Raw genomic sequence first — 14,501 nt, forward strand, 5'->3', positions numbered from 1 at the left:
GAATTGAAACATTCTCTTCACAGAATTGTATGGCTAATTCAACAGCACTATTTTACAAAGGAATTTATGGAACTCTCAAAACATGGCTCTGTTTCTGGTCAACTGTCATCTTTGGCTCCGTTTATAGAAGAAGTTGCTGGAGTGACGTTAATCCGTGTAGGTGGTCGGTTGTTGAATTCAAATCTAACTACAGATGCCAAATTTCCCTTGCTCCTACCAAAAACTGACCCCTTTGTTAAAAATATGATAATTCATATCCATCGTACAAATTACCACGCTGGCCCTAGGGCCTTAGTGTCTTTGGTACAACAACAATTCTGGATAATTAATTGCCGGTCTTTGGCAAAACAAGTGGTTCATCACTGCATACATTGCTCGAGGTACAAACCAAAATTGCTGACCCAAGTGATGGGTAACTTACCCAAGGATCGAGTAACTGGCTCTCGTCCATTTGAAGTAGTTGGAGTCGATTTTGCTGGCCCTATACCCACATACCTCAGATCCGCGGAAAGGGTCCATATAAATCATATATAGCTGTGTTTGTGTGCTTTGCTACAAAGGCTGTCTACCTTGAAGCGGTCTCAGACTTGTCCAGTGAAGCCTTTATAGCAGCCTTAAAGCGGTTCATTGGTCGCAGAGGTGTTCCTACCAAAATTTGTTGCGACAACGCCACCAATTTCATTGGCGCTGAGAGGAAATTAAATGAATTTCACCACCATTTTCATCAGGAGGCAAATAAGGCAGCCATTGCAGATTTCGCTTCAACAAAATTTATTGAATTTTCCTTCATTCCTCCCAGGGCCCCTCATTTTGGCGGATTATGGGAAGCGGCCGTAAAATCAGCAAAGGGTCACTTGTTCCGAACGCTACATAATGCTCGACTGACTTTTGAAGAGTTATCAACAGCCCTGGTGGAAATTGAGGCAATTTTAAATTCACGTCCCATTGGCTCGTTATCAACGGATCCCAACGATTTGGAAGCTCTTACTCCTGGGCATTTATTAATAGGTTGCCCTCTGCAAAGTGTTCCAGAGAAGACAAACTTTGACTCGGAGATATCTCATTTGCAACACTGGCAGAGAATCTCAGCAATAAAGTCTCATTTTTGGCGCAGGTGGCACATCGAATATCTTGCTCAACTTCAAAATCGCTATCGTTGGAAAAAACCGCAACAAAATTTGAAGGTCAATGATTTGGTGATTGTTCATGAAGACAATGTCGCTCCGATGAAATGGGTTCTTGGTCGTGTCACACACATTGTCCCTGGGGCAGATGGCTTTGCTCGAGTGGCCGAAATAAAAACACCACATTCAACATTTCGACGTCCAATCGCAAAATTAGCTGTTTTACTCCAAGATGAAAATTTGATTGAAACCGGAGGTTTCAATGGGGCCCGGCATGTTAAATCCCTTTAATTATTCTTATTAAATTTATTTAATATTTTCTGGCTCAAGGGTCATTTAATTTTATTCATAAAATTGTGTTACATTTTTTATTTAAAAAAATACTTAAATTAGTGTAAATTATATTAATTTATTTTCACGATTGTTTGTAATGCTATAATAATATGTTTGCACCAAACGAGAGCCGCCCTAATGCCCTTTTTGTTATTCCTCTTTGTGTGATGTACTTGAATTCGCCGCACAAAGAGAATAACACTTATTGTTGTTGTTTACACGCAACAACAGTCGAACGATCAAACAGAGGAATGTATGTACATACGTACATACATTTATTTACTTATTCTTTTTCTCTGCCTCTGTCGATCGTTCTGCCGCTGGGCAATGTAAATAATATTGTCCCGCTATCCTGGTTGGTATACCAGAATAATAAATAGAACAATAAAACATTAATATTTGAAACTGCTGAAGACGAAAGACGTTTGTTTTATTGAAAACATTGGTGACGGGAAAGAAAGCAAAATATAAAGAAATTTTACCCAACACACTTGTTGAGTGAAATAATTTCAAAGTGCAACATTTTAATAAATTATATTTAAATAAAGGAAAAATAATTAAAATATCTTGCTCGTGAGCAAAGAATAAATTGTTCCTGAAACAAAATTATATTCGAAATTTGTACTGCCTTACTCATTAAGGCAATTTGTGGAAGAATTGATAAAAGTCCAACGATCGGAGGAAATCAGTGCTGCAGACAAACAACTTGCCCTGTTGTTGGACAAATATATATATGAAGGAAAAGCTTACTCTGAGGAGGATTTTGATTCTTGGGACGAAATTATTGCTGCCTCGAGAGGAAGACTTGGTTGCCCTTTGGACAAACCATATATTGAGTGCCCCTTTGGAACAAATCACACTGAACCACGGAGTAAGTACATTTGACATATTCAAGCCGAACCCTTGAGTTAGGAGTTTGTTTAATCGCATATTGGACAAATTCCGGGGTTGTCAAAATAGGCAATCCTCAAACAACTGGAAATAATAATCAACACAAAAAACGAAGAAGATTCAAGTAAATTTTCCTATACTTATTTAGTCTACCATCTCCATCTCATCAATAATTGTGCTACTGTTGTGGTGCTGTGGGGTTTTGAGATTTTTTTGTGTCTGAAGTCGAGATTTTTTTACAGATCTGTTCGCTTCAAGTGATTTAGTTTGCAGAAAACTTTCGAAACGAGCGTGTAATTCTGAGCAAAATAATTTTGAAATAAATTATATAGAAAATTATTAAATGGCGCGAATTGGAAAAATAAAAGAATTTCGAAACAAATTCTAACGGAAATTGGTGACAAAAATAATACTCAAAGTATCTAACCAAATTAAAAAAAAATAGAAATTTATTATAATAAAACAAAATACAAAATTTATAATCCAATATATTGAATTAATAAGTTTTCTACCGAAAAAATATACAAAACTAAAAAGAGAAAAAAATTGTTGAAGAAATTTTGAAATTTGCAAACAATACTGAGCTAATATTTAAAACAATCCAACACTTTTTATGAAATTTTTATAATTCCACAATGTAAAAATAAATATATATTTTCGAATTGAACGCAAAACTGATAAGAGTTGAGCATGTTTTCGTCGGCGAATAAAATTAAGAAACGTCAAAAGAAACGTTCACCCCAACGCCTTCGGGTTGATGAATCTTCAGTTGAAGGGGTCACATTACGAAGGAAATCAAAAATACCCTGGCATAAATCTTGGTGGCAAGAATGTAAGTGTTTGGATTTTATGTATTAAATTTTGAAAATTCTAGTGGGTAAATAATTGGGAACGCTTTCCACGTATAGCCATAACAAAAAACTGTAGGTGTTGAAAATTGTATTTAAAACGCTTGGAAAACTTCTTGACTTATTCACAATTTATTATGGTTATAGACCTCTTTTATGGAAATTTTATAAAATTTTGAGAACACATTTAAAAAATGATAAATTCCTTTAGAAGACATTTGGAATATCTTTGAAGAAGTCTGTTTTATATACAGGATAATTCTTTGTGGATGTTTTCTCTCTTAGAAAACTGTGGTCTCCCGTTATATTGAGCTTTCGGTGCCTATTTTGTAAGATATGATACATAAAAAACCCTTTTAAAATGCCGTATGTGTTATTTTGTACTTTTAATTTAGTCAGTTTCATAACTGGAGTATATTTATTGAGAACAAAAATTGATTTCATATTAATTATCATAATTCAGGATACGAAGATATCTTTAAGCTTGAAGCTAATAAAACTCACTAACAATTTATGTATCATTTGAAGGGTCAAAGAGCTTAAATAACCTTTTCCATGTCTGGATGAAATTTATTGAGAACACTAATTGATAGATTTTTCATACGGGAATAATATAAAGCAATAATCAGTATATCTGTCTGCATAAAAAAATTATTAATTTTGTATTTTCGAATTCGAATCTACACTAATTCAAGAAAGTCCCTAGAAATTTGCAAGTAAAAATCTCAACAATTTTCCTTAATATAGTTTCTTTCAAAGTAATATTTCTGGGTATATCTTAATTGAAAACAAAAATTTATTATTTTTTTCTGTCGACAGAATAAGAATTCATTGTTTTTCATTTGAAAGCATTTTAGGCAAAAATCGATTATATCATCTGAAGGATCAAGGTCTTTCATGAACCGATTTCCTGTTTATTCCCTGGGTAAAATTTATTGTGAACAAAATGGATCTTCCAGAAGAATCAATGAACAATTTATTGAGAACAAAATTTGATTGTTTTATCCAGAATAATTCACAATTCATTGGCTTCATTAGGAGAATTACGTTGACCGTCTAAAATACATTTTTTATAAACTGAAATGGCATAACTCTTATAAATCATATAATCCCATTTATAAGTATTAAATGGCCTAATATACACATTTTGTTCAATAAAATGAACTTTAACTCTATAACATTGATTGAAAATGTTTATAAAATAATCGAAAGTCGAAATATTTACTTAACCATAAATGACGTCTAACTCACGTTAAGAATAAAAACATAGCCAATTAATATTCCTATATCCATTTATATGTTACTTTAAAAGCCTATTTTCCGCTTTATTTCATCTGTCATCGAACTAAAGAAGATTTAATGTTAATTTTTGCAAAATCCATAAATATTTGTTTAATATTTATGATTCATGGTAATTTATGTTTGTGGGTATTTAAGAAGATTATGTTCTGTTGTCGAATGATTGGTTGATAATGACCATATGGTTTGTTTTGTTGGATTCAAGTTTTTTAATGAGCAAAAGATTAACTGGAGAATATGTTTATGAAATTTTGATGACTCTATATGAAAATCATATAAATATGATTTTAGTAGTTTTAAAACGATTTATTTTTATTTCTTCATTTTGAAAATAAAATAATACGTAGATTTAGAAGGGAATTATACCAAATCTGGTTACCTGTGAGGATTAAAATAAACTAAATACATTAGTAATTGTTACAGTTCATCGGGGAAATGATATTCTTGACTGGAGAACCTATATAATATTTATTGAGAACAAAAATTGATTCGTAATTTTTCGAAACTCCAATTAGAGGATTGAGTAACCACTTTATTATAACCCAGTTGCAACATATCCTTTTAAAATATTTCCCTCCTATACTTATATTGCTATTTTATTTCTAAATAAATTTGACTCTAATAAATTTCTCATACAAAATTACGTTATCCAACCAAAATAGATATGCTTCTGTCACAATCAAAACTAATTTCAATAATAATTGATAAAATTCTCACCTAATTAGTAACGGCAATTCTTATCATTTATTTGGGTATATTTTATTTATTCTTTTTGGGGGCTTGGTTACCTGTCTGTTATTTACCGCATTTATTTCGCACAATTATCAAAAGCATACTCCAATAAATTCATGACACTTTGCAATTCTTGTTTGCTAGCTTTTGCTGAAGGCAAATTTTTCTGCTCGAGTGATATCAATTCTCAAAGTCAATTTAACTCAAAAAAACCCCTTCCAAAAAAATTGTGTACTAGCACCCGACATATGACGACAGTAGCGGAACATATTAACAAATCATGGCAACAAATAAATAATAAAATAAAGTTCAAAATAATGAGAAAATACCCTACCAGCGGTTGTAACATTGAAGGTCAGGAAGTTTTTTACAGTAAAATGGTTTTCTCCGGTTGAATATATTTGTCGGAAATCTCTATCCATACAAAAAATTTATTCTTTTTACGTGCCATATGGAATGTATTTTACTCGAGGAAAAGTTTTAAAGTATTTCAAAGACCCTCAAATAAATACACATTAATTCCCTATACAATAAAACATTCATTAGATAAACTAAGGACCGAAAATTAGATGTTATAAATTTATAGAATATCTTCTAAAGCAGGCAGAACAACTGAAGAACATTCTTTTATAGGGAACCTAACTTAGAAAATATCTTCTAAAAATAGAATATAACTCTCAGAAGGTCTTTAGCAGAAATATTTTCCAAAGATCTTCTACGGTTTGTAATCAATTCAAGGAAGAACTTTATTTCATAAACAGAACAATGTTTTAAATAGGACTCGAAGGGGGTTTTTCATGTTCTATACCCGCGGAAAGTTTATTGAGAACAAAAATTGATTACTTATAAGTATGAAGGTATTTTAGAAGTAGATCATCAACCTTGCATTTATCGATTTTTTTGTCAAAGGCAATAGGGAAGTGGACTATTATGATTGAAGAACTATCAGATCCATACTCATTATTATAACATAAAATTTATTGAAATCAAAAATTAATTAGTTCAACAAAACATATATCAAAATTGTATCCGTAGAATTCAGTCTTTCAAAATCGTCTACATACTGAAATAAAATCTCGCAGGTTTTGTATATATTTTTTTACCACAATTATTACACTGCCCTCATCATATGTAATAAAAAAGCTGGTCTTATAAAATTATCTAATTTATTTCCTCTCCAAATTATGGTAGAGTCTTGCCATGTGGGTTTAAATCATCATCTCATCTAATGTTATACATTATTGAGAGGTTAAAAATCTCTTTATAACAAAAATAAAAAAACGCCAACCAACCAACAACAATTCTGAGAAGTTGTCAAGTGTAACAACTTGGAAACCGAAAAATAAACAAACTCCAACTCGATTATTTTTGTGTTTTTTTTTCGGCTAAGACCACAACAATTTGTTGAATTGTTTTATCAACAGCGTTTGTTGGAAATACTACGGCAAAAAGGCATTTGAATTTTGTGTGGTGTGGTGGTGACACACATTTCCGCCCTATAAACTTTTACACAAAACAAAAATCCAGAGAATTCAGATTTAGACAAGTTCAACTTTTTGAGCATTTGAATGGCAAAATTTGAATAAATTTTGCATTAATGTAGTCATTTTGATTCGGAAGCAACACAAACAAGTAAATATGTATATCTCCACATTTTTATATGTATGGGTACAAAATTTAATCGGAAATAAGCTGCTACTTTCAAAATGCCAAAAAGTGAGAGAGAGAAACGCGGCTTGTTACCGTTTGATGAAGTAACTGGAATAGTTTGCCGCCAGCTGTGTCCATGGAAAGACTTAATATACGAATTGTTTTGATACAGCGTACCGATGTTAAAGAAAATTTAAAAAGTTGTAAAGAAAAATGCCCTTTATATTCAGTAAATTTTAATCAAATAATTTTTCCTTTCAGATTCCTGTATTGCCGGCAACAAATCACCGAGATCATCGCGCATCTACTCCAAACCACTGCCCTTCCAGCAAAAACTCTCACCGGCCGAACAACAATATGAGTCGTATGTTAAGGCCACAGTTGCGGCCAATGCCAAATCACCCGTTGAGGAATTATTGGTTAGCAATGCCAGTAGCCCTAGCTCCACAGGGCAGCCCACGGCTACGCCACCTGCACCACCACCACGTAAACAATCGTTGGTAAAATCCTCATTAACTAGTCCCATATCTCCGTTGCCGTCGTCATCAAATGTTCATGAAACTAGCCAAGAATCAATAACCACGGAGAAATTTAGTACATTGACCCTGACATCGGTCGATCACAATGTGGGACCTAGTACTCAAACTGCCACCTCAACAACTACACCCACAACACCAGCTGCTGATGCTCAGACTCTGTTCAATATACGGCAGCAAATGGCTTTGAGTTTGAAACGCATGAAAGACTTAGAGGAACAGGTTAAAACTATACCGGATTTACAGGTAAGTCGCAGAGACAACAAAGTACAAATCTTACACTCTATATAGAGAATATCTTTACTAGATCTTGGTACAAACAAAAAATCTTCAACCGACGGTTTTAGGGAGTTTTTACTAGATTCATATCCGGGAAAATTTATTTATTTAAGAGTGAATTTTTAAGTTTTTTTCTGGGGACATATTCTGAGGCGTGGACTATTTAAAGATATTTTTCAAGGCTTACGAAAGTTTTATTGCGAACAATAGTTGATTGATTTTTCATATGAAACTATTTTATTGAAATAATATTTTTTTCTCTTCCCTTTCTATCCATTTCAGAGCGAATTAAACCAGCTTCGGGATGAGAAGCAACGTCTGCAACAAACTGTCCAACGCAAGGAAGAGGAGCTGCAAAAGGCGAAGGAAGCAAATCGTTTCTCCTCTTCACCCAGTCCAAGTCCGAAAATAACCTCACCAGTACAATTTCAACCACAACGTGTTAGTCCAATTTCGCTGGAAAGTCTTGGAGCTCGCCTAAGGACATCATCAACCTCATCAGAGAAATTGACAAAATCTCCAGCAACTCTAAAACGAGATGTTAGTACTATGTGTAGCAAACAAACAACACGAGATATTGCAGTTGGAAGTCCCCAACCCATACTTAAGACGACACGAGATGTGGCCTGCAACGCTGCCGTCACCTCCAACATCAATGAAAATTTATATACCAAAATTGAGGTGGAGAAACGTATTGAATTATGCATACGGCAACATGAGGAACAAAAGAAATTGGAACGTCTGAAAGATCTTATATCGGTGGGTACTCAAATGTATACTCCGAAAAAAGATTTACGGGATTATGGTGTCCAAACAAAGGCAGAAAAACAAGTGACAAAATATAATGTAGGCATTATGGCCCAACCTGCCACAAGGGAAAGTTATACCAACTGTAAACCAGATGTCAGAACAGTGGGTTGTTCTAATCACAGTGTTAATGATGTCCTTTGTCCCAAATGTCTGGTTACCAAACATAATGTGGCCTGTGGCACTGAAGAACCTGCAGTAGAAACTAATAAATCCGTCTCCCTGAAACTCTTAGAAATGCCGGGTCGTAGTAACACGTTCACCTTGGGAGATAATGAAAAACTCAACATACAAAAGAAAACACAATGGACTCAATATACCCCAGTGGCGGTACACTCGTCGGGATGTCAAACTTCCTTGGCCACAGTACATTCTGTGGGGTTACAATATTCCCCCGAAATGCAAAGTAGTGGAACCCAATCCGCGATTGATGTTAGTGCCAAACAAACCGATACCCGAGATTTGATACGCCTGAATACCTCCCACACCAATACCGAGGAAATTGCCCCACCAACTCCCACGAAGGAAACACGCCTGCCAGCCCCTAAACCTGTAGTCTTCACTAAAGGTTGCAATACCGAAGTGAAGAATTTCAAGGACAATGGTGTAAATACTGCCCCCTTGGCTACAACCAGTAACTCCTCCTCCAATACTGAAGCCATACACAAACGTGATATTGGTTGTGGTGATGTTGTGAAACCTCACATTTCAATTGCATGTGCCGATAATTATTGTGATTCTTGTAAGGATGCCATTAAAAATTTAGCTAAGGATTTCTCGAAGGTCTTGGCCAGCCCTGTACCCAGTAGGGCAGCAGAATCGAAAATACCTCGTCCCAAGGCACTGCCAAGTCCAACACCACAACGTCGAGTTTTTCAAAGGCAAAATACGTATACAGTAACACCATCTCCACCATCCACACCCGTGGCAGAGCGTAAAAATGTGGCAAGGTAGGTATTTGTAGATGAGTTTGTTTAGTTAAGACACAAACCTGAAGGTTGCTGAATTAATATGTGGGAAAGTTGTGTGATGTAAAAGGTAACCCAATAACTCACTGACCTAATACAATGCAAAGTGAGCGTGGTGTAACAGCGGTTTGTTTTGAAAATGGTGGGAGAGATTAGCAAAACAATAATAATGAAATTTTTGTATAGAGTGGTAGAGATAGAGTTGCCAGGACCATATATATATATATATAAAACGGGCTTTTAATGGAATTTGTAATATTGAGAAAATTTATTGAGAACAAAAATTAATTAGTTCGTTACTTAGTAGATGTTTTTCTTAATTTTTAAGAAATTCAATTTGTGAGAAGCATTTAAAATTTCATATCTGAATTTCGTCCTTTCTATTTGCAAAATATGTTTCCGTAGTGTCAAGATGCTTGGGATATTGGGGTAGATTCAATCACCATTTGCTTGAAAGCAAGGTTTTCTTATTGACAAAAGGATATTGAACTATTTTATTTTGGATTAAAATAATTTTATTACAGTGTTATTAAACAAGACCGGTGGCTTGATCCGAACTCGTTATGAAACATTCACAAAATTCGATTCATTGGACTGTTTCAGTGCTAGAACATTCCTTTGTTTCCTTGTCCAAACGAAATTTACAACGAAATGCTTCATTTCCCCATCTAATACAATTAAATTCTTTCCACGACAACCCTTACATCCTACGCATGCTCGAACTGTAATTCAACATCATAACTTGGGCCCAGAACTAGCTATTTTCAACACACACACAAAACAGGAGGAAGAAGAAGATGCAAACAATAGCAATGACCTTCGCAGTAAATATTTAGTTAAGTTCGGAAAGCTTTGTAGCTGCTTGTGTTTTTGTTGTGTGTGTGTTAGTGCCTGTTTTTATTTGCAAAATTTTTGAGAAAAACAAAACATTTAATAAATTTTATAAAGTTTTATTCCTGATTTGCATTGCGAGGAAAAACAATTGCATTCCACATGTTTTGGAGTCTTGGCAGTTTCACTTGCTATCCTTTGATAGTAAGTGGCTGTTCAGCATTGCTATTGACGTAAATGAGTTTTTCCGGAACTTTTTTCTATCACAACAATAATATTTTTGTTTTCCATTTATAGTTCCCTGCAGGAGAAACCCTCCGTCTTTCATCAATTGGAAAATGCTGGCGAATCTCAAAGTTTCATAACAGAACCTGTGGCCAGTGGTGGTTCACCACAGAAACCCAATGAAAATGCCACACTGGAAGAGGAGGAAACCGATAACAATGGTAATGCCACAGAATCCCCTGAGACATCACCAAAACGTAAATCATTATATGACCTCAGTCATTTCGATGATAATGAGCTCATTGTACGCGAAGAGAAGCGTGTGAGCATTAGTTGGTCACGTGATAATTCACCAGCTCCAACAGTAACTATGTCCACGGAGGGAAATGGTAATGAAAGACAATTACCAGAAATTGAACCCATTACAACGGAAGAGGAGCCGGAGCAGGTTGAAGAAAAGCCCAAGGAGGTACAGGAAGTAACAGCAGTGCAGCAGCCACAACCATCCAAACAAGAAATATCTCAGGGAGCACGCAAGAAAACGTCACTCTTGCCCTCACCCATTAAATCTAGTCAGGCGAAAACAACCAGCCAGAAAATTGAAGAGGAATCACCTAAGGAAGAACCTAAAGCTCCATCCAAGGCATTGCTGCAAAAAATTGCCACACGTGAAGCAGAGCCGAGGAAGAAGTAAGTTTACACAAAGTATTCCTGCCATTTTATATTTTATCAATTAATTTTTGTGTTTTAGGTACACACCGCCAACAAACATGTTGGTTGCTTGCAAGTCCATCAATAACTCCTTGTTAAAGAAAATGGGTGCCAAACCCATTTCATCGTTGAGCTTGAAAACCTCCAAGCAAATTATCCAACAAGAATGGTTTCGTATTTCCAGTTCGGAAAACGCCAATCCCCACGAGGTAGAAGATTATTTGGATTGTTTTGAAGAGTTGTCGGTGCCATTATTGGAATACTGCGTCAATATGGTGGACTCGAATGTAAGTGAAAATATGTTAATGAAATTTTTATTGAGAACAAAAATAGATTGGTTTTAAAATAAGGGATGTAATGAAATGAAATTTCCGTGGAATAGGAAGAGTTCAGAACTAAGTCATTTTTGTTTCTACAGCAAATGTGAGATGTAGGGAGTGTTCGATTTAGGGAGCCAGGGGTGTATAACAATAATGATTACTAGAGAATAGTTCCAAAGAGCCGTGTTGCTTGATAGTATTATATGCACCTATGATTTACAATGCGAAAAATTTAAACCTGTCTGTAAGGACGAACCAATGAGTCTAACATGTTATTAGAAATATTAAACTAATAGTGATGTTAACTTTTATGCGATTATTTTAAATCGATTATACCGTATTGATTCAATCCAGCGGCATTCTATCAGTTATTATATAATATATATTATTTATACCTCAGACGTGCCTTGAGCCTCTATACTGTGCCCGAAAGATTCCCCAGCATAATCGGGTTGAAGTCAAGGGAAACTCTCATGGAAGATCCAAAGAGCTCTGACGAGCAAATCGATTGTGAGAATTGAGTATAGGAACGAAAGGCCAATCCAACCATGTGAAATAATCTTATCTTGTAAAGTGAATAATTAGAGGCCTTGGGATCGGAACTTTCTTAATCTATTATCAAACTTTAAATGTATAAGGACAATGTCGTCTTGGTATGATGGTGTATTTGTGACTCCTCAGTCTACTTTATTCTGTTGACGAAATGTTTTTGAATCCTCAGTTTTTTAAGTTTAACATTTTTATTGAGAACAAAAATTAATTAAAATTGTTTTTTCTTTAATCTTTCCAGGGCAACACAGCCATGCACTATGCCGTATCGCATTGTAATTTCGATGTTGTCTCCATTCTGCTCGATTCAAAGGTTTGCAATGTAAATCAAATGAATAATGCCGGATATACTAGTGTTATGCTCGTCTCGTTGGCTAAATTGAAAAATCCCGAACATCGTACGGTCGTTGAACGGCTGTTTCAAATGGCCGATGTCAATATACGAGCAAAAAAGGTAAGTAACATGAGAATTATTATTTAAATAAATTATAAAAATATATTCATTCTTATGTTTTACAGCATTGCCAGACAGCCTTAATGCTGGCTGTATCGCATGGTAACCTGGAAATGGTACAACTTCTATTGGCCAATGGTGCCGATATTAATATACAAGATGAAGATGGCAGCACGGCATTGATGTGTGCTGCCGAACATGGACGCAGTGATATTGTTAAGCATTTGTTGACACATCCCGATTGTGATTCATTGATACAGGATGCGGTAAGAAAAGAAGGATTTTTCTTAATTTTTTAGTTGCCTGATGCACTGATTTTATATAGAAAAATGAGTTCTAAAACACTGAGAATTTTATTTATATAAAAAAAGACTGTAGGACTACATTCAATAGATTTGCAGTATAAGCTCGATAAAATTAATCGAAATCGAACCTTTGATTGATTAATCGGGATGCTACAGTGCTACGATTGTGTTTTATACGTATTTAAATGTTTATTTTTTATATTTTTAATTATTATTTTTTAATTTCCTCCAGGACGGCAGCACAGCCTTTAAAATCGCCTGGCAGGCCGGCCATCGAGACATTGGTGTTTTCCTTTATGTCCACGAGCAAATGTTGCGCAGTAAAATGCCCGGCCGTCCTGATACCGCCCCAGTTAAACATAGTCCGCCACCGACATCACCACGTTTTAGCCATAAAAGGCAACCCTCGAAATAAAATAATAAAAAAATTATTTAAGATGATTTATGTAACCCTTGCAGTTTCTTAGGCTAAAGCGAACAAATTGAATATTTATTTTACATACACACAAAGCCGATGGGCATTTAAAATGCAAAATATATTTTTAATTTTTGTTACAACTTAAACGAAATGAAACTGGCATTTTTTTAATTAAATATTCTATATCTATCTGTATGTATGTATTTGTTTAGAAAACAGTTACTTATTTTAATTGTTAAGTTTAAATGTTAAAATTAAAAGAAAAATTTGAAAATAAGTTAAGAACATTCCATGTGGTAAATACACTAAAGTTAAAGCGCACATATACTACACACACAAAACCCCCCTCAAATAAGTCAATTAAAATATATGTATGAAAATAAGCAATCAACGAAGACATTACTTACAATTTTGTAAAAATTAAGTAAATTAGATTTATGGGTGTAAATGCAAAAGAGACTAAGTTACAATTTGGAAAATTAACGGCACAAAAAATGAGGCATTTTCCCTAGAAAAACAGATACTTGAACTAAAATAGATAAGAATTTTTCTATTGGAAAAAGTGCTCCTTGGAGGCATTTTTTTCTTAGACAAAAAGAAGTCCTCAGTAACTAAAGATTGATTTATCTATAGATTGAAGGGGTCTTCAGAATTCTTTTGATAATCTTGAATTTTTATGAAAATTTCCCCAGCATTGTATTCTTTCAGAATTTTGTTCTGTTGAAAAAATGTCCTCAAGCCCTCAGTAATTGCGAATTTTTTAAGTATCTAATTTTTATTGAGAACAAAAATGAATTATAAATTATTTTCTCTAAATGTGTCACGTCGTATAGTAATTTCGATTTTTTCTAAAGTGTTATTTAGTTTCTCTTGCATTTATCCCACTGTGGCATATCAAAACTTATATAAACTAACCAACAAAAATATTTAACACATAGAACCAATAAAAGACACCATAAATTTTTAATAAAAAAAATATTTTATAAAAAGCACATGGATTTTTCTTAAATTCTGGATAGTTGTTAGTACAAATAAAATTTCTACAAAAATAGCACAACAGAAAAATTTTGAAAAATAAACAACAAACTTAAAAACAATCAAATCCAGTCCCTCCAGAGAGAAACAAATTTTCTACAACTCTCAGTAAAATTGATAATCACAAAATAAAAATTTTGGAAAACAATTTTTTTTCAAAACAAAAATTAAAAACAAAAAAATAAA

The 14,501-nt window shown here is 34.2% G+C and overlaps 1 protein-coding gene across 1 annotated transcript; it reads left to right on the forward strand.

Moving 5' to 3' along the window:
• Window positions 1-799: 799 nt before the first annotated feature.
• Window positions 800-13,277, forward strand: LOC133332043 (KN motif and ankyrin repeat domain-containing protein 2; the record flags this gene model as incomplete). The annotated part of the gene is made up of 10 exons (XM_061540425.1): window positions 800-1,396; window positions 2,099-2,328; window positions 7,139-7,659; window positions 7,975-9,449; window positions 10,596-10,971; window positions 11,020-11,213; window positions 11,275-11,521; window positions 12,345-12,557; window positions 12,623-12,823; window positions 13,095-13,277. Coding segments are annotated over 10 exons (4,237 nt in total), but the record flags the coding sequence as incomplete, so codon positions are not given.
• Between the last annotated feature and the right edge of the window lie 1,224 nt (window positions 13,278-14,501).

Source organism: Musca vetustissima, unplaced genomic scaffold (assembly GCF_032173495.1).
Source record: "Musca vetustissima isolate MV318-11 ecotype Yass unplaced genomic scaffold, APGP_CSIRO_Mvet_v1 utg70801, whole genome shotgun sequence".
Taxonomy (NCBI): Eukaryota; Metazoa; Arthropoda; class Insecta; order Diptera; family Muscidae; genus Musca; species Musca vetustissima.